The 27,759-nt window shown below is 33.9% G+C and overlaps 1 protein-coding gene across 44 annotated transcripts in view; it reads left to right on the forward strand.

Moving 5' to 3' along the window:
• Positions 1-27,759, forward strand: part of DMD (dystrophin) — a 1,121,556-nt gene that overhangs the window by 459,302 nt on the left and 634,495 nt on the right. For all 44 annotated transcript variants that reach the window (XM_085549559.1, XM_085549432.1, XM_085549489.1 and 41 more), the window contains 5 exons: positions 33-212; positions 5,910-6,085; positions 15,237-15,360; positions 21,712-21,799; positions 27,188-27,429. In XM_085549559.1, the coding sequence (XP_085405685.1) occupies positions 33-212; positions 5,910-6,085; positions 15,237-15,360; positions 21,712-21,799; positions 27,188-27,429 (810 nt within the window). The remainder of the gene's footprint in view (positions 1-32; positions 213-5,909; positions 6,086-15,236; positions 15,361-21,711; positions 21,800-27,187; positions 27,430-27,759) is intronic.

The raw sequence follows: 27,759 nt of genomic DNA on the forward strand, positions 1-27,759 counted from the left end.
ACTTGCATTCCTACTGCTGTTTTGTTTAACAGATGCTAAAAGGAGACATAGAAATGAAAAGACAGATGATGAATAAACTGAAGTCACTCAGCAAAGACCTCCTTGTAGCTGTGAAAAATAAAGCAGTGGCTCAGAAGCTGGAAAACCGGCTTGAAAATTTTGCCCAGCGCTGGGATAGTCTTGTGCAGAAGATGGAGAGTGATTCTAAGCAGGTTTGTCAAACTGTTTTGTCAGTTGTTGACAGTCAAATCCTGTGCCAGTCAGATACTTGAAGTAGTTTTGGTGCTGTTTGTTACATTTTTTATCTATTGATTTATTTTCCTTCGTGATTTCTTAAGATAGTTTTTAGGATAGCGCGATACAACTGCAATATAACCCCAGAATATTAGTTATCTCTTTAGCGTTTTTTCTGTCTTTACTCTGTTGATTACTTTCCCAGGTTGTTAACTGTGCTTTCAGGGATAGTAGAATATAAAATGAAAATATTCAGTTAGTTTCTTTGTAATCTGTAATAGTTGGTCTCTTCAATTGTGCTGTTTTTATGGCTGTCTGTGAAATAACAATCTGAAATCAGTGTTAAAAACTGTTCGCTATCTAAACAATGTTTTTATGGTTATGGTTTTATTTTTGCTTTCATTTATCTGATTTATATACATATTCTATATTCTATATTCTATATTCTATATTATATATATACATATACATATTCTGTCCTGCTTCATTCTGATTACAGTCATACTAAAAAATAAAAAAGTAAAATGAGGTTTAAATTTCCTCATTTTTCAAACTAGATAACAAAAATAAGTGCTCTGGTGTAATATTCAAAAATGTGTCCATTCATTTTTTCCAGCCATTTGTCAACATCTCTCTCTTGTTTGATTTAAAAGCAGATCCAATTACTTTTACACTTTCTTATATCTGTTATATTGTGGTATTTTTGTTTGACAGTCTATGACTAGTAATAGAAGTAAAAAGTTGTTTGTTCTTTAGAGCATTTGTATCAGTTGATTTAACTTGTGAATATTTGCAGTAAGATACCTGTTACGTTTACACAGAAGTCCGTCCAGAATTGCATTTTGAATTTGGGACAACTTGGGTCATGTGATTTCAAGAAGTTTTTACATCAGCTCATAAACTCATGGATGCCTGTGACTGTCATGTCTCATTAAAAAAAAAAACAAAACATGATACTTACATGATACTTATGTTCTTCAGTTACATGTGTTCTTGCACATGTAAAAAGGAGCTCAGTATCTCCTTTTAAAAAGCAATTCCTATTCAAGCTTTGAAATGTTGTATTATTTTCATAGATTTATAAAATATTATTAGTAATCAACAATGTAACCTCTCTGATTTTGACAGTGTCATGACCTTTTTCAGTAACTTTTATCTTATAATAATAATAGAAGTAATAAGAACAGGAGTGGTAGGCATGTTGAACTTTCATTGAATAAACTGTGTATGCTACAATTGAGTAAGCTAAAGTAAATTGCCTACCAAACTGAGGGAAGTGGAAATTACATTAAATAGTAACAATAATAAAGAGGGGAAAAAAACAAAACAAAACAAAAAAACACAAACAAACAAACAAAAATCATGAAGAGGCTGCTTAATCTATTATAATCTGTCTGTGTCCTACACAGTGTTCCATAAATCATAATGGATCACAGGTGACTGATTCTTTGAATTTACAAAACAGTGTAGAAGTGTTAACATAATGTCACACTTCTACTCTGTGGAGGAGCAACTTTGCTTGGCACAGAGCTGGTTTGCTGATGTGGGCCTATTGCTTCAAATTCTGGAGATATTTGATATTCAGTGTTAACGAAAGGATTGCTTCCTGAAGTGCTGTTATACACTTGAGGTGTGTCCTTGCATTTACCTTAGCACTATGAAATATTAATGATTTACTTATTGCCACGTATTTCTTCCTAGGCAGGGCAGGTATTGTTGATGTGTTCTATTTGTTATGAAGCTTATTTACGTGTACAGACAAGAAGAAAATGCCTCTAGAAGATCTAATTATTTCAGCTAATCATGAACTGGGGAGAAGTTGGCAACAAAAAATATATCATTTTTCTCTCAGATCATCAGATAATTCAGACTTTATTCTTTCAACATGGGTACCTTCTCTTAACTATGTTTCTGTCATAATTTATTTCCCCGCTCTCTCTTGCTAAAGTGTCACTAAATGATTAACTGGCTAGCAAAATAAGAAATTATATGGATATCTCAGCCTTAGATCAAAGCTGATTCTCTAATTAGCCATATAACAGTTATAAATCCAAAAGGAAATGTGCATAAAGTAGAATGCAAGTCTTCCTACATTTAACTGAATTCACTGCTGCCAAATTGAAGCATCTGATCTGAACTCATGGCTGAAATTGCTGCTGTAATGGAAGGCACAGAAGAGAGAGACTGGCACCCCTCAAAATCAGTTTATTTTCATCAAAGTGCCTGATTTTTTTATTTTTTTTTTTTTTCTTTCTTTTTTTCTTTTTTTTTTTTTTCAGTGAACGCATACTGGAAACAAGGACAAGGACAACTTGTGTAGAGTAGATGTATAACTTTTAGAAACTCTAAACTCCCCTTTAGTGAGCTCATTATGCTTCACTACGTTGTACTGAAAACCTTCCCAGAGTAAAGAAAATGCCATTCTTCATCTGAGCTTCCTTACTCACATACATACATTTTATGAAAGAACTCGTGACAGCTCCAAAAGTGAGTGTTAGGGAAAATTATTACTATATCAGGACTCAGGGCATTTCCAAAGGCAGCAATAAATGATGTCATTAACAGTAGGCTGCCATATAAAAGAGAAATAAAATGTCATAAAACTACTCAACTACTACATACACATTGTATATACCTTTATCTGTAGAAGATGAAAAGGAAGATTGAAATGTGTCCATTCCAAAGAAAAGATGACTTTTAACATGTTTCTAAGATGAGCTTACTGATGTGAAACTGGAGGCAACCATTGAATTTTGGAAGCCTTTTAAAGTGCAGCTTTGTGAGTCACCTTAGAACTTCCCGTATGATTTTCTTGGGGGTTAAAGTCCCAGTCTGTATCAGTCCTTCTCAGATTCATATTCATCTGTCATGAACTTAAAGAGACAAGGTAACTGTACTTTCATTATTTGGAACATCCTTGAATTATACTTAATACAAACCAATTCAGTGCTATTCTCTTATATTTTTAAGGATTTTCCTCTACCCTCCAGTGTGTGCATTTTTTAAATGTGTACCATCTTGCAGAACTTCACGTACTGTTCACCTTCTAGCCTTTCCCATTCTCTGTAATTAGAATGATTATGAACGTCAAATTCATATCTTCAATTTCATTTTGAAGTATATACTACTTAATATCTACTCCTATTGATTGAGCATGAGAAATACTTCTTTACTGTTTTGACATGTAAATCATTACTCCCAACAGCATCGTGACTTGACTGCTCTGAGCGTATGGTAATTACGGTGTCTGCTTTTAAAGCACAGTTCCAAATCACCAGCTGGAACCACTGCTACTGTGTCATTGGTAGGGTGCCGCAGATTATTTTTGCAGTACCCTAGCTGTGATTTATTCTGTTTTACACTTACTTCAGTGTAGACCATACCCTGATATTGACTGGCAAATGGCACATGGCAGGATGTGACCTTGAGTGTCAGAAACATCCTATAATTGACTTTTAGATAAAACTGCGTGCAGAAAGAATACCGTGAGAAGACAAAAAGGAGTCTGAATTCAAAACTGCATAAACAGAGCAAGTAAGGATTTGGAATACCTTTTGCTGCAAATATACCCAAGGAACAGATTTATCCTCACATTGCATAGAACCTGAGACCTCCAAAACGTTAATGTTCTCATTCATTCTGTCCATAAATAAAATTAACTTTTAAAATGTTGCAAAGAATGCTGTACTAAATGTTAATAAAACTACACAGAACTGTTTCCTTGTTATGGAGATTTCTGTAGTTGAGAATATCAGTCATCACATCTTACTGAGGGAACAAAACCAAGGGTATTAATACATAATATTGTAGTGATAAAAAGTGGCTTTTTTTCCCCCATAATTTGTGTAGTTTATATATTAACTGAGTCCTCACAGTTCACAAACAGCTCACTACAATTGATATAATTGATCCAAATATTTTATAAAGCATCCGCTTTGAATCTCAATTTTGTAGTGTTTTGAGTTGTTAAGATTTTTCTCTGAAGTCCATATTGCTGCAGTTTATAGATAGAGAAGCACAACACTGACTTAGCTGCCTTAAATGAGATAGCCAAAATTATGGTGGTAATGGTCTTCCCTATCCATCGTTTTCACTGGAAGACCGGACCAAGATCAGCAAGACTTTTTTTCGTTCAGCTGGCTGTGTGAAATATTCAGCAAAGCCAGCAGTTTTTGTTGTTGTTGTTGTTGTTTTTGTTTTTGTTCCCCCCCCCCCCCCCAGTTTTTATGTTAACTTTAGTTGTGTTGCTTGCTGAGAAGAGGCCTGGTTGCTAACAGCACACCCCTTTCATCATCAGTCTAATTTTTCAATATATGCAGGAAGTGGGAAATGAGCTGCAATTGAATACCTAGTATGCCTCTTCAGTGTTTTTTTTTTTAGAAATGCTGATGTTTCAAATAAGGTTTACTCAGTACTGTCACTAATTTCTGATGCAAGAACTAATGGAGTATTTACATATGCTGTATAGTTCAGTGGAATTTTAGATACTGCTGTTCTTCTGTTCTTCTCTGTATATTGGAAGACCTTTCTAATTATTGCACAATAGCAGTACAAGAAGAAGCAGTGCTCTTCTTCTATTCAGCTTTCCCTGTGCTTGATGTAAAAGTCTTCCTTTTATTTTCCATTTCAGTGCCCTAAACCATTTTCAGGTGGTCACTGGAACTGTGACTAGTGCGTTTTGACAAATAAGCCATCATCTGGAAGAACAAAAAGAAGTGACCTATTTCAGATGATTTAAGGCACATTAAAACTAGCCTCTGTTTAAGTGGGAAGTTTGTAGTTTGATGTTACATAGAATATAAAATTCCAATACGTGTTTAACAAATCAACAGATACAATCATAGAGTGACCAAGATTGGAAAAGACCTATAAGATTGTTCAGACAAATATGAGCTGACAATACATATATATATATATATATATATATATATATATATATATATATATATATATATATATAACTGTGTCTTTTTTTAAGGTATGATTTGCATTTTTCCCTCAAAGTAAATGCATTTTATTGGTATAAATGCATTATGTTAAGTGTTACATATTTGAGTATCACTGTCTCTTACTACTTCTCCCTTTTAGTTTTTAATTATGGAGTGTAATAGAAGTAAATTGACTTGTCTTCTAGTGCATGTTTTCTCATGTATGATTTAATGACAGAGAGCTAACTGCCTTTTTGAACAAGTAGGTTATGATGAAATATATTTTGGTTTGAAGGTTATTATAAAGAGTAAAAATAACAACTATTAATTTAGTTACATCATAATGCTTTATGAGTCTCCAGGAATAAATCTTCAGAATGGCAGCAGAGTAACAGAACAGTGGTAACATTTTGCACATTTTCTATTATTCAATTACTTTATAAAATTGACCTTTATGTTACCATTTATTTATTTTCTTCATTCACCATTTCATAAGAGTGAGCCAAAAGTTCATTCTGTTTAGGATTCTCTCTGATTTTGATATTGACTTCTGCGATTATCTTAATCGCATTGCATGTGAAAATAAAACAGTTTGATTTGAGCTCAGTGTAATGTTATTTTTTTTTCTGAAGGTCAGCCTATGATTAGACAGGAGCAGTTTCTCATTATTTTTCTCTTGCTACTGCAAATGATCTTTTCTGAAATCTTTCAAACAGTGTTTGACCTCTGCTTTAATACTTCTCACAGGTTTCGCAGGCTGTCACTACCACTCAGACATCAGTAACACAGACAACTGTAATGGAAACTGTCACTATGGTGACCACAAGAGAACAAATCCTGGTTAAGCATGCTAAAGAGGAGCTCCCACCACCACCTCCTCACAAAAAGAGGCAACTCCTTGTGGATTCAGAAATTAGGAAGAGGTGAGAATCATTAAGACATGGAGAGATAATAATGGTAAATTTGAATGAAAATGCCAAATTTGTCATCTGACTGCAATATTTCTGTGTAGTTTCTTGAAATTAAAATCCTATTTCTGTGCTCAAATACCAATTGATTGTTATCTTTCCTTTCTTAGGATAAATTCTAGAGACTTTTTGTGCTTCTATCCCAATTATTTTGTAGTGTAGAATGTTAATCATTATGTCAATGTCATAGAATCATAGTATCATAGTCTCGTGCGGGTTGGAAGGGACCTTAGAGATCATCGAGTCCAACCCCCCAGGATTCGAGCCTTCCTGTGTAGCAGAGCGGCACTTCTGCCACTTGCGCCATAGGGGGGATTCGAACCCAGGGCCTCCAGTGTTGCAATGCGGCATTCCTACCACTTTCGCCACTGGGGCACACAAATGTCACTATGATAGTAATTGCAGTCAATAGATATATTTTGCATAGGGTGTTGTGTTACTCTTGGAACTTGGAGAAAAGAAAGTTTCAGTTTTTTAAATTCTTAAAAAGTATGTTTTCAGTAGTTGAAGTGCAAGTACTGTAGGTAGTGCTTCATTTCTAAAGTCCAAGTTTTATTCTTTTCAGTTATCTAGAGGCAGGGTTATTGTTTGGTGAAATGTGTGATACTATACTTTTCAGTGTTTTTCCTGAGAAAGTCATGCAAGTTACAGTGGATTCTGGAATAATTCTGAACACTTGTTAAAGTCACAATAAAGATTTCTAAAGAGTAAAACTGTCTCAAGCACTGAACTTAAGAATATAATGGTAGAAGCAAGACTTCAAACTCTAATTTTAGTAGTGGTTTTGGAAATAGTTTGTGTGCCTGTGTACAGATGTTTGTATTCATATTAATTTATGAATTCTGAGGTAGCAGACTTAAGGACTGAGAGCAATATGAAACTACCGTTGATGTTTTATTTCCATAGAAAATGTAGTTTTAGTTCAGTTATGACAGCAAGTTATGTTCTTGTTTTTTAATTAAGGGAGTATTTCACAGGGTGGGGGGATTGTATAAATTCTTAGAGGCACTTTATACAGACATCTGACGTGTAATTTATCTTATCCAATCTAAAAGTAAGGTTTCTAGTTAAAACCTGTTATTTAAGAAAGCCAAAAATCTAATGTAAAATGAGTGACTCACCACTTTCTTGTTAAATTGGAAAACTTTTTTTTTTTTTTTTTTTTGAGTTGTCTTTTACTTCATTGCCTATAGAAAGTCTCTAAACTAAACAAGTAAATTTCAAATGGCTAAATCTGGATTAAATTGATATTATCTCCAAAATCTCAATTTGAAAATATTTCAAATCTGTGTGTTTTCTTCTGTAAGGGAGATTTTCTCAACTTCATTCCTCAGTACTTCTCAAGCTTTATGTATCAGTCTGTGTTGCTACGTTCTGGAAAAAAATTATGATCCAGATTTGATTTCTGCATTTTGTGCATTTAAGAAAGATGCACTCAAAGATGCATTGCACCTACAATGTGAATTGCTAGGTGCTTAGTTTCAAGGGAGAAGAAAGAGTAGTTTGGCTATTCTGAATATTATGTTAGTGGACTGTGTTAAGAGTATGTTCTACAGCTGCTTAGCTTAGGAGAAAAAATGGAGGGGAAATTTTTTATTATTAAATTTTATTTTTCAACTGCTTTGGAAGAATTATAAGTGTGTGAGTCTCATTTATACTAAAGAATTTAAGTCTTAAGACTTTGTAGACCTGCGTAAACAGGAATTGATGTTGTATTTCCAATGTGCAATTCACTGTGGCCTAGATGCATAGTAAAGAAGCTGTTGTTTCTTCTATCCTCCCACAGCAACTTACTACTATGAGTAATGGAAAGCAGAGAAAAGAAGTGGGTGGCTTGTTTTTTAGGTTTTTTTTTTTTTTTCCTTGTTTTTTTTTTTGTGGGTTTTTTTTTGTTTGTTTGGTTTTTTTTGTTTTTTTTTTTTCTTTTTTCCTTCAGCAAAGTCTAAAGCTACTTTCTAATTTAGTGCTTTAAAACTTTGGAATAATTCAGGAATATTCTAACTTTTGTTAGGGGTCATAGGAAATCTCCTTTACTAAATGAATTAATTTATATCCAAGAATGGAAAAATACATATATACTTAGGGTATACTTAGGCTGTATTGAAGAAATCTTAAAAGCATATATAAGGCAATAGACCTTAAGGTAAACATAACACAGATTAAGGTTTTGGGTAGAAGAACCTGTATACAAGTGAAATGTTTGCCAAGGTGTTATTTGCACTGATGTGGCACTAGGAAAAACATAAGTCAGTTCTGCAGCTTGAAAAAATCCAAAAATTATTCAATTTAGAGTAGGTTTCTAAATAGGAAGCAGAATAGAGCTTTTTATCATTTAATTTATACATATTTATAATACTAGTGTTCATGAATAATACCCAAGATATCTTTTTTTTGCCAGCTAATAAGTAAGTTTACACGTGTCCTAATATTTCCAAGGAAAGTCTGTCATAACATTATTATGAAAATAATATTCTTCTTCAGATTTGAAAGAGACCATGCCTTTGAAGAAAGAGGTATATTAAGACAGAGTAGTTGCTCCATCTAGTGTTTTACATTTAATAAATGTTAACAAATCTGTACATCTATTGAATATAAATTGGCCTTCATTTCATTGAACATACTGTATTTGAGGTTTTATTGCTCAATTACTTAGAAAAGTTTCAGATTTTTTTTGTTTGTTTTTAATAAAAAATATTACAGGAAAAAATTACTTAAAGAAATTTTGACAGATGTTCTTTCAAGTAGTCTACTACTATACAGAACTTCATTAGTCTAAACTAAATGATGATTGTTAAGCACTTTTACGGGAATTTTGTTGGGCTGTTCAACACTTGTCCTCTTAAAGAAATGTAGTTTTTGCACTTTCTTTATAATCTAACTGACCTTAGAAATTCTAGAAGAGCCATTTTTCTTCAGTTTTCTGGATAGTCCTTGTTCTCAGCATCATATCTCTGTATCCAGCACCAGAGAAAAGAGAAAGGTACCTGAGACAAAAGATTATGATTTTATGTTTGCAGAATGAGCAATTCATAAATGTTTTCATGTAGAATGAAGAATAGCATCAGATATATCAAGATCTGAAACTGTGTATGCTTTATAACTTCATGTCCACTATTTTTTAACTCTTTATCCTGTTTGTGTGCAATAACTGCCATGAATCACTAATAAACTGATAATATATATTCTTCACATTTAGTGCCTGGTATTGCCTCTAGTACTATGGAAGTGTTGCCTGTTGGCACTCAAAGGGAGGAATGCTTGAATTTAAAAATGCTTTACGTTTCTAGCTACTGTCTGTTTGCTGAAGGCAAATGGTGTTAATGAACTCATTCTACAGGAGTCTCTAGTCTTTTATTCTCCTCAGCTCTTTTCTCTCACATATGAGAAATGCAGTACATCTAATCTGTCTGAATTTAATCAAAACAGTCCAAGGCACTGTTAAGGAATAACTGCTAAGGCTGATGAAGGTATGGTTTTATTACTGTGAGGTAGGTAACATGGAAAAATGGCCAAAGAAGGAGAAATATGAGATTAAGAAGATTTATTGAATATTTTCTTTGATGCCTCAGTATGCAGTACAAAAATGTGCAGATAATAGTGTTGATGAAGCTAAACTCAGTAGTATCACGAGTGTAGAGGAGATCCAGAATGTCATTCAAAATTGAGAGAAAATTCTTTTAGGACTGAACCAAAATCTAGGAGAGAAAATAAATAAATAAATAAATTACAACAACAACAAAAAACATATTTTGGGATAAATAAGCACTGAATTAGTAGATAAGAACTAAGACTACTTGATCACTGTCCAAGCTAGCTTATCAGCTACAAGTATAAAGGGTGAGGGAAGCAGTTTAATTATGTCAGTACGTATGGTATTTTGCAAAGTTGTTTTTCTGACATGTTCTAGATAACCAAGAGTGAATAACACTGATGATGAGTGGGGCATTTCAGTCCAGCCATGGAAATGCTTTTAGTCAGTAATGCATATCTTCAAAAAGAGTTCTAACATTCCCAATGCAAATAGTCTTGTATCTACATAATGTTGCCATGCTTACTGTGGATGGAAAAGGTTGGACTTGATGATTTCTTTAGATCTCTTCCAACCCCTGTGATTCTGTGATAACTGTGATGAAGGGAATTGTGAGACAGTTTCTACCTGTTCAGAGAATGAAATACTAAAAGCATGTTTTAGTCATAGTAGTAACAAAGTAGCAGTAAGATGAAATTATATTAACTTAGAGGAAAAGATTATATAATTTCATGACTTCTTATGTGTACCTTTGCAGTGCTCAAGTTAAAAAACATAAATATGTGGCAGGTTGGTTCATGCATCTTACTACACAGTCATCATCTTACTATGGTAGTGTGTGTAAGACCTGCCCCGAACTGCAGTAGATAAGTAGCACAATAAAATGAAATGTTACTACAATAAAAGAGTGAAGTTTTAAGCTTCTTAGCATAGGTAGAGCCACCACACAATATTGAGCTAATCTGTTTTGCAGGAAGCTTAAAACTTATTTACTAGCTATGGTGTAAAACAGAGAAAAGTTTGTGGCCTCTTCTAGTGGGACACTTCCCATCCCCATCCCAGTTCCCTTTACTTCCATGTGGTATGTCACAGCTTCCCAGCAGGAAGGGCTAAATGCCCACCTTCCGCAAGAGCAGCTTGTAATACTCTACTCCCAGAAATGGTGGGAAGGATATGAGACCATTGTGTATATAATAAGAAACTAAGAGGACATAGCTCTCAGGGGAGCCTGGCTCTTACTGAGAGAAGGCACTCAGTCTCAACAACATGCTGAAGTGAGAAGTGTCCTCCTCAGTCTCAGGCTGCCCAGGAAAGGGAGCTGGTCTCAGAATCCTTCCAGAACATTCTGCAAGATATTCCTTGCTGAATATTTGGCTAAGAATTCCATGCACAGAAAAAGTATAACTAACTTGTGAAATGCCTTAAAGATGCAGATTGTCCTGTACTAGAAGGGAAACCCAGAAGAAGGAGGAGTAATTTTTTGAACAAATCTTTTGTGTGTGTGATCTACACAAGAGAGTTGTGAATGGGAATCTGCAGCGGGCCTGTGGTTTAGTATGATTAAGAAAATGAGTTATTGTAACAGATGTGTGGGGCTATGAGGGTGCCATGAGAGCAGTATAAGATTGTATCTCTGTTGTGGAACGGCAGAAATACGAACTAATTGAAAACTAAAGCGTGAGCACTCTATAAATAATTTATAGGCACTAGAAACTCTTCTGTGGATTGAAATTTTAGCTGGGCAGCAAGGTTATGTCCACTCTATACTGTGGTAATTATCTGGATTGTGTCAAGTGATGTGGTTTTATTCTCTTACATGGATTTATTTCAACAAATTCTACATGCACTCAACTTTATTGGGTCAGAAATGCAATATTTCATTACTTATTTTATTTATTTATTTTTAAAGTCAAGGATACTGCTGTACTTATGAGATTTAAAGACCTCATTGATCAAATACATCAATCTAGAGTTACTGTAACTGAACTACTCAGAAATGAAATGCCCAGTCATTGTAGCACAATGATTAAATGCCATATTCTACCTGCATTTACTGTTTTTAAGAAAGTGGAACAAGAGAGAGATTTTTTTTCCAATGTCTTGAAATGTGCAACTATGTTATGGATATGTAATTGCTGGGGGAAAAAAAAAAAAAAAAAAAAAAAAAGCTACCTTGACTTAATTCTCATCTCTTTAAACCAACCCTCTTTTTCTTTGTTAATGGAGTTATATTTACTTAAACAGAAGGAATTACAACTGACAGAGGAATCTGTTACCAGAGATCAGTTCTGTCCAGACGCCATATGCAGTGGCTAATACTTACCAACACCTGATGAGTCTCGGCCATGCAAGGTTTTCCTGATTACTTTGTTCTTCTATCTGAACACTCACAAATTTTTAATTCATCTTCTAGATTACACTTTCAGGGGTGGATGTTGCTGGGGAAGAGTCTATGTCCTTTTTTCAAAGAAAGGAATAAATGATCTCTGGTAAACATTTTGCTCTGTTGCTTTCCATACTATACCAAGTTACTAACAGACTATTCTTTAGCAAATAAAGCACTATTTTTTTTTTTAGCAAATTTGTCTCAGTGCTCCTATTCAATTGAAACCACAGAATGAAATGAACAAAAGAAGATGGCTTTACCTCCAGTCAAGTTTGTTTAGTACTGAGAAACTGAAACTTGTCTTTATTTTTATCCTGTATCCAATGTTCTGTGTTTTCCAGTTTACAGCTTCTTCATACCTGTGCTATAGAACATCCTAATTACAAGAACTGCTGGTAGTGGCTGGAGAGCTGGCCTCATGTATAAATCTATACATCTATACAAGGAAGGTGAAAGAAGTGGCTAATGTGGGCTGCTAATTCTTGAGGAGAGATTTGCACGCTTCTGGCTCAATTTCAAAAAACAGATGAAGAAAGGGTGGCAGTCTAGTTGAATATCTATAAGTATATGACCACATTTTGTCTTGATCCTTAGAGCAGGTTCTCCTGTCTCTCATTTGTTGCTGGCAAGCCCTGAATAAGATCATTTCATGAAACATGGGATTGTATAGTATTACAACTCTCTCTTTTTGAAAAGGCATACATTCTGTTTGGAGGCTTCTTTGTATCTTAGCAATCTTCAAGTGAGTTTACACCATTTAGGCAGCTGTGCTAATTTAAGCAACCTAATAAAGCCCTTACTAAGGACTTCCCTAACTACTTTGTGCAAGCTTATCTAATAGAACTTCACATCACTGATCACTGAGCAGAGATGTTGGCAATCTTCGTCAGATATAGAACATGAATAACTTATATCCAAAAGCACATTAGGAACAGTTATGAAATTGTTAGTTTTTGTCTTGTAATTAGCTTTATAATTGGTTGTTCTCCATTTTAAGATGCGTTGAACAGACTTCACTCATAGTTACAAAAGTAGGCTTTTGTATTCTCCTGCAGTTATCAGTGCGATTAGGTATGCAGTTAGTGCTTGCAATTTGTTGAATAAACAGTATCCCAGTTTTATGTGGAAATACTGGCTTTCACAGTTTTGTTGTCCTAGTTGTAAAATTTCATGACAGTGTTTATTAAACATACAGCTATTATATGCTGAACAAATGATAACATCCTATTTCAAGAATAACAATTGATTTAACAGTGCATAGGCTTGGATGCAGGAATCTCTTCACTGGCAGTTTGGTTTGATTTAGAGGATTAGAACCTGATACCAATACAGAGATTTTCTAAACCACCAGAGAGATTTTCTTTCATATTCTGCCTCTAAGTGTAAGTCCTCTATGAAATGAAGATTTCTGCCCCTTCCATTCCCTCACCATCATCTCTTCCTTCTTGAAACCTGATCTACATCTATAAATATCTGAGGTGTAGGGGTCAAAGGCCTGACTCTTTTCAGCAGTGTGTGGAGACAGGACAAGGGGAAACGGCCAGAAACTAGAGCATAGGAAGTTCTGCATGAATGTGCACAAGGACTTCTTTACGGTGAGGGTGACGGAGCACTAGAACAGGCTGCCCGGAGGTGTTATGGAGTCTCCTTCTCTGGAGATATTCAAGACCTGCCTGGATGCCTACCTGTGTGGCCTGGCGTAGGGAACCTGCTTTGGCAGGGGGGTTAGACTCGATGACCTCTGGAGGTTCCTTCCAGCTCCTACGATTCTGTGATTCTGTGAATGAGTGTGCAAATAGAGTTATTAGCAATTGTTTTATAAACATTATTCTTAAGAGGTTTCAATTTTAATATGGGCTATGAGGCTGGATTAGGGACGGGTGTGATTCTTTCTACTGATTTGAATATGTATTACTCAGTCATTCACACCTTATTGTTAAATAGTCACAAAGATCAAAGTGGATAATGAAAAAAATAAAAGGGGAGCAGAAATATATTTAGACAGACATTAAATTCCTGTCCTAATTTTTCACTTATGTTGATCTCTGTAGCACTAGATTAGTACCTTTCAGCATTGTATTTTAGCTCATATTTATAAAGTTGCATATTTCTATAAAGTAACTAAGTTTCTTCAAAGATGCAGTTGTCATCCAAGCTCTTGGTTTTAGTAGATTTTTAATTACATAAATTAAAAGGCCTATGTTTACAAGACAAACTGAAATATGCAGTTAATTCTGTTCCAGATCCTTCTGTTCTGTTGCTTTCATTGTGTTGATACCAAAGGAAAAGTAATTATAAACTAGATATAAATATAGAAACTTCGAGTACAATAAATAAATACAATCAGACTTACAGTTTTATTCAACTCGGGAATAAAACATTGTGTCAAGATTCTTGTTTTAAAAAATGGGTAGATTAGATACCGAATCAACTTGTTTGATTTTACTGCACGTCTGCAATTGAAAAATTTGCATACGGTAACCTTCATTTTGAACTACTACCTTCTGAGCAGCAAACAATTAAGGTCACTTTTAAAGGAGTTTCTGAAAGAATCCAGGTTATAATTAAAAGTGCGTTACAGCAAACAGTAGTTTAAAAGTATGTGCAGAGCTAGGAATCTTAATTTTCATTTTCTGATGTTATAGCTGTAGAAAAATTATAGTCTTTCGTTGATTAGTAATTACATTCTACAACAAATTTGAATCAATCAGGAGAGGGTCCAATCTAATGGTCGCATTTCCTGCTTTTTTTCTTTATAGCGCAGGCAGCACAAACTAAGGCAGAGATCTGTCAGGTACAAAGGCTGCATTTTGTGAGCCAGATATGCCTCGTATCCTCAGCTGAGCCAACAGTGCTTGTGATACACTTCATTCAAACTGTGAGAGCCACTTCTTTCGTGTCTTCCAAAAACATCAGCTTGTAAAATTGGAACATTCATTTGAAAACTGCTGCATCTGTTCAGCTGTCAAATCAGTGACTTAAAAATGAAAAAGTATGTTTTCAAAATTTCAAGTGAATAGTTTAGGTAATAGGTATCTAATCTGATATGGTGGGTTTAAAAATGTATTTTTCCAAAAGGAATTTCTGTTGCTTATTTATTTGTTTAAGCAGCTGGTTAACCTTTTCTATTGTTAATGCTACTGTCAGAAATGTCGAATTGAAATGTCTTCTTCCTCTTCTCTGTACCTTAGGTTTGACTCGGATACAACAGAACTCCATAGCTGGATGACACGTTCAGAAGCAGTTCTTCAGAGTCCTGAATTTGCGGTGTATCGAAAGGAAGGAAATCTCTCAGATCTCAGAGAAAAAATCAATGTAGGAGAACGTACTAATATATATGTTTGTTAGCTTGTATTCGCTTGTCAAAGTGCTTTCAAAGTCCAAATTTAAATCCAAGTTCAAATCTAAACTGACAAGCATTGATTGATCATATACATGAGAAATTTAGAAGTGTTAAGTATTTTTAGACGTTTCCAATTTTGGCCCCAAAATTGATATAATGGGTGTCTAAATAGAGAGATCATATTTAATTTAAGGCATTATAGATTCATGGAAGTCTTCAGTAAAACTGAGTCTAAACCCATAATTTACTTTTAAAATATGCATTATATCTCTATGCTAATGTCACAAAAAATATTTTAATATCTTCTTTTACCATGACTGAACCTGAAATGGTTCTTCCTAGTTTTTGCAAAGTTAATCTACACTGCTTAAAGAGTAACTATGTTTGTGTGTTTCTACTAAATGAGTAAAAATGTTCTTCAGTGTTTCTTGTTTTTTTTGGGGGTTTTGTTTTTTTTTTTTTGTTTGTTTTTTGTTGTTGTTGTTTGTTTGTTTTTTGTTTTTTTGGTTTTTTTTTTGGTAGCTAGTTGCAAGAAAGCTTACCTTTTCTGAATAAGAGAAAGGCAAATTGCTTTTTATAATAAGCTATTATGCTTATAGTATAATTATGGATTGTGGGACTTCATTAAAAAATAAAATGATATGTACTGCTAAAACAAAGAGAGAACAAAGTTACTGTACTCAAGTTAATTTCTGCTTCTCACAAGATTTTCACTCTTTGCTTGTCTGTCATAAATTAGCAACAGTAAGATTGAAGAGCTCTGAATTCTATGATAGTATATAGACATCTTGTCATGTCTTGTTAAATCATACTTTTGTTACAGTAATCTTTATTTGTTAATTTTATCGTAATGTTACTACTTAAGTATCTAATGGATGATTACTGTGTAATTATCTTTTAGAGTGTAATATACTGAATTCAGTTTATGACACCATTTCATGATATGTAAATATACATAACCATATTCATAGAAATATATAAACTGTATCAAACATGTGGAGAAAATGATAGATTCAAATGCTTCCATACTGGGGCAGTGAGTATTGTCTCAGTCTTAAGTAGATATGTAGGTAATTTGGTTAGCGTTTCCATCTCTGTAAAAGATGGGGGGAAAAAAAGAAAAGAAAATGTTCCTGTCGCCCCTTCATATATTCCCATTTTGCAGAGCACAGTTTCAAGGATGGCAAATCAGCTCCTGTTTTAACTTTCTTATTGAGCTGAATACCTGCACTATCAGGTTTCCCTAATAAATAAGACACTCCATCTCATGTTGTCAGTTTTTAAGACTTTGTAAAATCAATAAAGGACTAAGGAGCTATGGTTCACCTTCCTCCTTCTTTCCTTTCTTTGCTCTCAAGGAGGTGGTGATCTGTGTCACTGCAAGTAAGGGATAGAGGTAGGTGAACTACAGATCCTACTCTGATCCCAACTGGATTTCCCAGCAGCTCTTACCTTTCCTTTGTTGGCGCTGTGGAAAAAAGTTGGGGTGGGGAAACCATTGTTCAGTGCATTTGTGAAGTGTTCCTTTAGGTCAGTGAAAACACACGTAATGCTGGAGGAAGCCTGGGAGGGAAAAGCGGTATGGAATTTGATCTGTGCATTGATGTTGGATGGTTTGAAATCAGGACTCTGGAGGTAGCAGAATTTCAGATGTTTCTTTTACTTCCTTAGAAACCAAATAATTTGATGCTTAAGAAACAAATTTCCAGCTTCCTTAATGATAAGTATTGCAGAAAATAAATCTGCTTTGTATCAAAAGTAGTCTGAGACAAACCAGTAGCTCTAAATAGAAACAATAGAAATTAACGTCATTCATTAACATTGTAAATATTTTTAAAAACCGAGACTGGCTTTGACTTCTTTTAAAAGTAACATTTCTTTGAAAAGATCAATGTACATGTAGATGCTCCTAGCAAATTTAAGGTACAGAATATTAAGATGATATTTTAATTTGATAGAACTCTCTAACAATATCTGACAATATCTGAATTCTCTGTTGAACACTTCTCAATGGATGTTCTACATAATTAAAAAAAAAAAAAAAAGAAAAGAAAAAAAAAGTTGCTTTTTAAAAAGAAAAGAAAACAAGAGGATGAAGGCTTAAATGTTGAGTTTTAAAAATGGGTCTGGTGTTCAACTAATAGCCAAAGCAGGAAGTACTGTCCAGTTCATTGGTTTGCACAATGTTGTAGTTGCTTGTTTTTTCCTTAAGTTTCTATTTCTCTCAAAATGAAGCTTTAATAAATGAAAACTAATATTGTTTTTTTATCAAACTGTAATCCCTAGTAAAGTTGCAGAAGGCAAATGAAAGATAAAATGTCAAAAGTGAAAACATCAGAGATAATTGTAAAAGACTGTATATGACTGACATGTAGTCATATCCCAACATGCATGATGCCATACACACATGCATAAAAAAGTATCACCTTGTACTTAGTGTCTTACTAAATGAAAGTTTCCTCCCTGTGTAACATTGTAGATGATGTAGTGCGGAACACCCATGATAACTGATGTCTGACCTACCATTTGCTGCCTACTGTGGTAGTCACTCAGTCCCATAGCCTTTTTCCAATTATGTTCCTTTCTACTTTTCTTTTGAGGATAGGTTACTAGTTGGGTGTGGGTTTTTGTTGTTGTTGTTGTCAAAGCATCTTGTTTCTATTCATTGTTTTTTCTCAGTGGGGTTACTTCTTTATGATACAATGGAAGTGCATCTGTAGGTGAATGGACCCAGACTTCAGAAAGGGACAGCCACTAGGGAAGTTTGTTTGCCATCACTGATGATTCAGTGATTCAAGTTCAAAAATCTGCTCCCATCCCAGTTCAGAGAAGTCTTGGGGGAGATGTAGCCAAGAGCAGATTGTATGGAACATACTATGTTTGCTAAGACAACAGCTGTTCAGATACTGGCAGAAAATTAGCCTTTGGCAGATGTGCTACATAAATTGAATATATTAGAAATGCATAGAAAGCCCATTCCTGTGTATGGAGAAAAGGAAAAATATTATTATTCCTTCTCATCTTAGAAAAACGTACTTGCTGTCCAGAGAGACCGGACATCATAATTATGGCTCACTGTGGGACAACAGTACTACTCTTAAATAATAAATACATCTATACATAAATGCCAAAAAATATCTTTATGATGCATCTTAAACTTTTCCAGTTAACATGTGCATTTTCTGAAAACAGGTCTAGAAATTATTTAGGCTTTTTTGTTTGCTTGTTTGCTTAAACTTCAATGAGCCTTCATTACTGTAAGTTCAAATACTTGAAGGTTCAGGTACAGAAAGTTAGAAGTAACTTGGTAGAAAATCTTGTTTATCAGGAAGTAAAACTTGAGATTTTGCATCAGAAAATTAAGAATAAAACTCATCGAAAGGAATTTTAATTAGCCAAGAAGCACCTAGAAATTAAAGATCAAAGGTGAATGAAGGTAAGAAACTGATGTAAGGGAAAACGTCAGGTATCCTGGACAATTAAATTTGCTCCCTTGATATTCTTAAATGCTCGGTTCTCAGTTCTTCATTTTAATTTAGCAGTCTGCGGACATACTCTGTTGGGCATGGGTGTTTGAAAGCTCAGTTGCTGTAAAATCCACTGATAATAATATTGCAGATTTCTGTCCAAGGTGTAGTTGACAAAAATCACAAGAGATAAGGCATTAATGCAACTGTACATCCATTGACAGAATACTTAAAATGGGATTTTGATTTGATATGAATAACATGAATTATTGAAGTGCAAGTGTCTTCAATGTTATGAAGTCATTAACTACCAATTAAAATCTTAGGGCCAAATAAAACTCTGATAATATTATGAAAATAACCTCTTCACCTTCATCTGGTATTTAGCTAAAGATGCCTTTAATGTTACTCCATTAGTTAGAACTAAGCCATTACACATCTGTTTTGCCAGTTACAAAATATTCCTCAGAGAATTAATCTCATATTATATAGAAGCCTTTGTAAAAGTTCATTATTTTTTTCTGAAAATAAGAAAAAGTGCAAGAAATCAAAAGAATATAAAAAGAAATACATTCAGTTTTGGAAACATTTTAAAACTATTTTGCAGCTGCCACAAATTTTCATAAAAAAAAATAGTGTTGATGACAATAAATGTAAAAGTTTCCAAATTTCACAAACCTCTTCAATCTTATCCCGGTGTGCTTTTAATGTTAATTAACCTGCATTGAGAGTATTGTCCTTTTCAGTACAGGAAACCATAAGAAAACAGAACTGAAAGAATAAATAAGGTGTTTATGAGTCAATTACTCCACTCTACATTTAGTTACAAAAAATTCCTCTAAAGGCCTTAAAAATGCAAGATGAAGTTTGTGGGGTTGGCAAACGACTGAAGCATGTGCAGTGTAAGACCATGAGTAGGTTAGTGCTGTTAACTAAGTCTGCTTTTTCCGTAAATCAGGTAAACTGTCCTGCCCTTTGGTTGTATGATGACCAAGAAGACAGCCATTTCTCCTTTGGCATTGTATTTTCTGTGTGTAAACATACGTCCTTCTATATCCACTGTTAGACCTTCATATTTGAGATATATATTAATGGCACAAAATACTAGTGGAGAAAAGTACTGCTGTTTGCCAAACTTTCATGTTTATTTTTAAGTGTTTCACATGAAAGTGCTTTTGTTTTCTGTCAGAATCTAAAAACCTTAATCTTCTGGAAGAGTAGCAGACATGCTTTCAAACTTTTCCAGACTCATGGTCTGTTACCAGATTCTGAAGAGTTCTCTTCCACAAGCTTCAGTGTCATATTGTTTTCATATTTCTAAATGCTATTTTTGGTATATTTCAGGTTTTGAATTTGTGTTCACTACAGTTACAGTTCTGATAATTACACATCTGTCTCTGCAGACAGATCAAGATTATTTTCAGTGTATTTCAGTGTTTCTATGATTCTTCTCAGCTCTGTGCAGTTGGACTGTGCAGTTTGTTATACCTGGCATTATTAATAGAGTAGTATTAATTAAGGTTTTGCAGTCTTGAAACTGCAGAGAATTAACAGAAGAGATTTTGTGATTTTTTTAAATTTGATAAGATTTTGTTGAGCTACAGAAACTACAAATACTGTCATCATCTTGAGTTTATTGGCATTAAACTTTATGAAATTTCATGGATATTTTATGGTTAAAATATTATTAATAATTAAAAGTATGCTAAAGATTTATTTTAAAAAGCCAGACTGAGAAGCCACAGCCAAGATCTGTGCTAGTTTCCCGCACGTCACCCTATGATTTCTGTGGCATTTCCTTTTGTATATGTGTATGTGCTGTGATAAATTGAGGGACTCTGAATAATGAGAGAATGTTTTAGGTAGGAACTTTGGGTGGTATTTATAATGTGTTTTATTTTTTGTTTCAAACTGAGTTTTAGCCCTAGACATCTCCTGAACTAAACAAGGAAATTTAGGCTTCTAGTTTAGATCATCAGAATTATACCTAACCAGATGACTAAATTAGTCTAAATTCAACAATGTGATGTTGTTAATTTTTAGACATAATTGAGAAAGTATTTGGTCTAATAAAGTTTTACTTTCATTCTATATTGTTACCAAGCAAAGTGAAAATAGAAATTTAGATTTCTAAATTATACTGAAACTCAAGCCTGTACCTACAGTTATCAGTTAGTGTGAAAACATTTAAACATGAATGAGAATTTTTTAAGTAAGGAAAGGTGACTGAAAGTATTAGTTGCAACATATAATGAAAACCTTGTGTTGACTCTCCAGTTTATTCTTAACTCCTGCCTACTGGCTCATGTATGGACGTGTACTATATGTGTTACATTTCTACTTCAATATGCATTTTACTTTTTTCTTTCTTCTTTTTTTCCAACCAAAAGATTAAAATAAGCAATCAAATGGTATACAGGTTCAGTATGACATGAGACCCTGCGTTTCAGATAGCGTGATCTTAATTCTTACTAATACAAACAGGATCTACATGAAAAAAAAAAAAAAAAAAAAAAAAAAAAGTAAATATTCTATTCCTCCACAAGCAATTTCTGTTGAATGTATGTTTTTCTTCTGAAATATTGGGCTTTGAATAGCTCTTAATTTGTCTGTCTATGATTTGTCTGTAAAATACTGACATGTATCATTTGTCAACTCTGTCATGTTCCGATTCTCAAGTCATGTATTTGAATTTAATACTAACTTGGTATGTGATACTTTGTGATTTCATTGCAAATCAGGAGGCTGGTAGGGCAATGTGGCAGCTTAAGCAGTCTCAAGAAATCAGGACATCCATGAGACTGTTTACTTTCTTTTTCCTCGTTTGAAATACTCACCTTTCCTTTCATGCTGCAGGCCATCCAGCGAGAAAAGCCTGAGAAGTACAGAAAGCTGCAAGATGCCAGCAGATCAGCTGAGGCCCTGGTGGAACAGATGGTGAATGGTAATTACAAGGGAGTTGATTTAGATAATGTTCTCAGGGATTTGATAAATGCACAGGTTTATATTTATCACAATAATTATATTAGAAAACTGCTGTCTAAATGGAACAGTAAAGTAAATTTCATTATATTTATTTTATTATTTCTGGATATTAAATGTGTTAATTAGTAAAGAGAAAAAATCTTACAGCATCAGTATCAAGAAAAGACGTGTGTGTAAAATGTGCTCATGGTAATGAGCTGTGTATTAACAATCTGTTCTGTGTAGACAATAAAGTTGTGATCTTATTTTGTGAGTATACCAGGCTTTTGAAGGTACATTAGTTCATCCAAGTTAGAAAACTGAACTAACTTTAATTATAGTATACTTTGTATATTTTATTATATAAATGTGTGTTACTGTAATGTTCTATATTGTATAAAGTATGAAATTTCATAAATCATAAAAAATACATTTAAAGATATTTATTGCATTCAGCTTTTAAAAATAATAAATATGAAAACTTATACACCATAAAAAAAAAGTTGCCATTTTTCTGGTTTATTTTTATCATTCAGTTTTCAAAAATTGTGCTATTATGTTCAACCAATTTTTTGAACTTTTTATAGGAAGAAGAAAAGTCAGCAGTAAGATAGATGGAAGTTATACTGTATGCTATGTCACTATCTCTGATGTTAAAAAATGTCTAACTCTGTAGTAAAATATGAACCATGAACAACAAGCTGTCATACTGATAGGCTTACAAAAAATTCAGTTGTTGAATGCTCTGTGCTTCAAAGCATATATTTTATGTTACATTATTATACCAAAGAATCAGGAATATAACTGTGTCTAATGAAATGCTAATCTACACGGATTTTATGGAGTTTTAGGATTATCTTGTTTAAGGATGATTTTTTAAGAATGGAGGTGGCACTTCAAAAGTAGCCACCTTTGCATTCTGGCTGTATTTAATCAGGTGTGTTTAAAAAAAAAAGAACAACTCAATATTAAACCTATATCTTAAACTACAAAAGACTTATGCAGATATGTATTTTCCATGGTAATTCAAATAAGTTTCCATAGTCACTGTGTGGCTTATTGAAATTCATTTGGGACATACAATCTCCACCTCTTTATTATTATTTTTGTGGATTTCTGGATTCACTAAGAGAAAAAGAGGAAAGAGTATATCATAGGAAAGTTTCCTAGCTGAATCTTCAAAATAACGTTCAACAGATCAGACTGACTATAGCTACATACCTTCTTTGACTAATACTGGAACTTTTTTCTATAGCAAGTGAAGGAAGTGGAGTTAAACGTGCCATTTCAAAGTTTCTTAAAAAAAATGTTTCTGAGCATAGAAGGTGAATAGTATGAAAGTACAAAATAATCTGGTAGACTTTAAGAGAGAAGTTCACAATGGTGGTAATCTTTTTTTCTAAATTATGTATGTATTTGTTTTCTTGCTTTTTTACTATGAGAGGAAATAAGAAAAACAAACAACAGAACTGAAATTACGGAGGTGGGGGGGAAGGTGTTTTTATTTAGTCTAATTTCTTTCTTTCTTAGAATTGAGAAAAAATAATTTGAGGAAATGTATTAATGTAGGGCAACATTCCTGCTTTATGTTTTCAGCCAGTGTCAGCAAATGTATTCTGAGTGGAAAGAACTGTGATTTCACAGCTATTCTTAAGTTTGTGAGCAGTGTGCCTGGTTAGGTTAGTGCCAGACTTCTCCTATCACAGGGAAGTCACTGTTTTACCTTTAAAAAATCATTCTTCTACATAGGTTGTGCTCTGCCTCTCCTTGCTGGCAAGTTTAAAAAAGCCTGATGATTACACTCAGTGAAAACAACTATCTCTTGCTTCTTCTGTTTTGGAAGTGGGGAAAATAAAAACAAAACAGAACCAATTCTATTCTAAAATGCTAATCTAAAATGGAATAACATTCTCTGATTTAGGAATTGAAGGAGCTTAGTGTTTTGAGACGGACGTGATTGTTATAGTGATGTAGAATATAATACATAGGGAATCAAAATGACTACTGAGAGACTTTCGATAGGGAGCATTAAAGTGAATATAGAAGAAGAATTTGTTGTGATAGTACACATAATGGTTAGGAGCCATTTTTTTTTAAGGAATAAATGTATCTTGTTTCATTACGAGTTATCATTTCACATATGCGTATGCATTAGAATCTATAAAAGCATAGATAATATTACATTATTGTGACATATATCCATAGCAAAGGACAAAAACACATACACTTCATGCTAACTGGCAGTTCCAGAGTACTTGCATGTAAGATACTGCACAATTAAAAGTACTGACACAATTTGTTATGCACAGTAGACAAGGTAGTAAAATTAATAAAGGAATTCCAGGCAATAATCTGTTTCCTCTGGGTACAGTTTATTTATTCACTGATTATATCAGGATCTCTTAGAATTTGAAACATGAACTATGAACTATTACTTCTAAATTAACAGTATTTTACCAGAAAATGGATTATATATTGTTAATTCTCCTGATTCTCAGCTTTGCTACATCTTGTTGCCATGAGTAAAACAAAATAAGAGGACTGATGTCAACATCATGAGTGAAAGGTGATAGTTGCTGAAGTTGCTAACGATACTGAAGAAATCAGTACTTCTCATGGATGTTTTGAGCTTTTAGTTTTCACCATTTCAGTCTGAAAATAAAAACATTAGAATTCTGCCATCATTGCATTACCTATTCAAATAATTATTAGTTTTCAAATAGAAAGTGGGCAGGCTTTCCTCAAAACAAGATAAAGGTTAAGATTTCAACAAGTTCCATTTCTGGATTAGAATTATTTGAACATATATATGGGTTTAGGACATTAAAATACCTCTTATCATTTTGGCTTAGGTTCTTCTAGTAAAATTTATGATGTGCAAGTAATGGCCATTTTCTTGCATCCTTCTGAAAATGATATATTAACCTATATATGATAGGTGTTTTCTGAACTGTGAATTTAGAGTTTTAAAAGAGGGTCCCTTGGAGATTTTCAGAGGGGTCTTCATTTTAATAGGATATTATACTGTCTAAAGTGGCCTCCGTATTCTCTTAGGAAGCATATCTCTGCTCACTCTGATCTTGTACTTCCCACTTCAGTTATGTGAAGAGCAGAAATGTTTGTTCTTCTGTGGCTTTGTGGAATCAGTTATAAACTCAAAGTTTAGATACTGAAATATTAATGGAAACTGAGGAACACTGGATATAACACATATAACATGATTAAGAGGGATATAGCTGTGAAAGAAAGAAGAGGGGAGTTAATGAATGTAGATCATCATATATATACAGTCTTCTCTGAATCCTTGAAAAAGAATTACAAGGAAAAGTATTATTACATACTGAGAATTCATGAGTGTGCTTCATCTTGTAATCATAATATGGCCTAGGGCTACTTTGGAAACTGTGGCAGCTGAAAAGAGAGGAGAGAAATAAAAATTAAAGTGACCTTTTTATACTATCTCTGTCAAAGTCATAGGAAGCGTCCTCCAGGTTCGGAGGTAATTAATTATGTACAGAGTGTCAGGGATGTTTGCTCTCCCTTAAGAGCATACAGCATTTTTATAACCAAAGTCACAATGGGACAGATGCAGTTTTTGAAATACAGAATAATCAAAAGCTTGTCTCCTATGGAAGTGTTTTTTTCTTGGCATTGACACACTCATTATGTATGTGTCCAGTCATCTTTGTTGTTATTAAGATACGCTATGCCATTCAGATTTATACTGCCTCTTTGTATATTGATGTATATTCATTAGACATTAAGACATTATTCATAAGACACGTTGAGAAAAGAAAGTTGTTCTGCAGCAATGTCTCCATCTAAAGACACACACACAAAACAAACAAACAAACAAACAAACCCCACATCACTGATGGATCTTATTAAGGTGTGTCAAAATGCTGTTACCTCTACACACTTTATTTTAGATCATTGCTCAGTCATTAAATTGTGCTATCCATTTTCCTGTTATATGTAACTGTTGCAACCACCACAGTTATTGTTATGTCCTGGTAGTGCTAGGCTTCTTATCTTCCTGCATCTTTGCTTGTATTTTTTAAAATCATTTCCAATTTTCTTGGTTAGGGCAATATCCTAGAAATAGAGTCTGTCCAGGAATTCACTGTAAGGTATTGCAAAGTCATCTATTTACAAGTGGCACTGAATCAGCATTGAGCTGAATCCAAAATAGTGATTGCTGGAGAACTATGGAGTTCCACAGCAGTCATGATCTCCAATTAGTGTGATTTACCATGTTGGGTATATAATGGTCATTTTAAAGTTTATTATAATAAGTTTTCAGTATTATTTTTTGTAATGCCTTTAGCCATAATTAGGACTATATTTCCTAACTTCTACATAAAGCAGGTGATCATGAACTTCACAGTTTTGTATCCCTCATAGGGAATTTTTCTTGAATATTATAAGTAGATTATAAGTGCAGTGTATAACTAAGATAAATTGCATCAACAGCATCTTAAAAATCACAGAAGTATCACATTGAAGGCTTTTGTTTTTATTTGCATTTAAACTTTTGAAAAATATAAAAACACCTGAAATTTGATATTGCTAAAAACTTAGCTTTTGTTTTACTGGCTAACCAATGTATGACTTAAATGTTCTTAAACATTTACTTGATTGAGAAGTTTATTAATGTTTTTGTATCAGTTCTGTTGCTATGTGTGTCATTGTATGGCATGCCAAACCAAACCCTGGCTGAAAATAATTATGAAGAAGTGTCACATAGTTTCTTGGCTCTGAGTCATTGCCTGATGTCTATTGATAACGCTGTTGGAGACAGGGGACTTTACTACATGGTACTTTAGTCTGATCTGCACTGTTATTCTTAAGCTCTTATATTTCTAAACTACCATGTTGTGCTAAACTTAAGGACTGGATTATTAAAAACATCAAAATAACTGTGGAACCTTGTTTCCATACACTTGAAAATTGCCTTTAAAACAAACAAACAAAGAAAACCACACAAGGATCTTATATGTTAAAAATCTGGTTGCAATCCAGACAGAGCTTTTAAAATCCAGTTATGACACATTTTCTTACTTCTTACAGCAGGTATAATTTGTTTTATGCATTATATCACTACTTTCTGCTTTGTTTCCTTTCTTGTATGAGGCACCTTATAATTCATTCCCATTGCAACAAAAATACCCTGACAGTAACTTTAAGTAGTTCTGAAATTCTTTCTCCATTGATGTGTAACATCTGTATGTTCAGGATTGTTATTTGATGATACAGCATTATTTAGATTTATTAGCTCTCAGTTGTAGAAATTGGATTAAGTACTGTAAACCGATTTACTTCTTTGTGAATTTTAAGTGTTGAGCTTCTTCTCTTGTGTTCTTTGTAGAGGGTTTGAATGCTGACAACATTAGACAAGCCTCAGAGCAGTTAAAGAGTCGCTGGATTGAGTTCTGTCAGTTGCTGAGTGAAAGACTGGCATGGTTGGAGTACCAAAATAGCATCATTGACTTCTATTCCCAGCTGCAGCAACTGGAGCAGACAGCAATTACAGCAGAAAACTGGCTAAAAGCACAACCCACACCAGCAACAGATCCTGCTACAGTTAAAATTCAGTTGGAAAAATGCAAGGTTAGAGATTCTACTTGGTTGTTTATTATATTTTATATTATTGTGTACCAATAGATGGCTTGATTATATCCTACGCTATTTCTTGTAGCCTGAAAGGCCAACTATATCCTCAGCTGTATTAAAAAAGGGGTGACCAGCAGAGATGGGGAGATTATTGTCCTCCTCAGCTCTTGTAGGGCTTCATCTGGAGTTCTGTATCCATCCCTCAGCAGAGGAAGGACATGGAGCTCTTGAAATGGGTCGAGTTGAGGGCCGCTAAAATAATCAGAGGGCTGGAGCACCTATGAAGAATGGTTGAGAGAACTGGGCTTGTTCAGCTTGGAGAAGAAA

Source organism: Coturnix japonica, chromosome 1 (assembly GCF_054131305.1).
Source record: "Coturnix japonica strain WE chromosome 1, WE-NBRP24, whole genome shotgun sequence".
Taxonomy (NCBI): domain Eukaryota; kingdom Metazoa; phylum Chordata; class Aves; order Galliformes; family Phasianidae; genus Coturnix; species Coturnix japonica.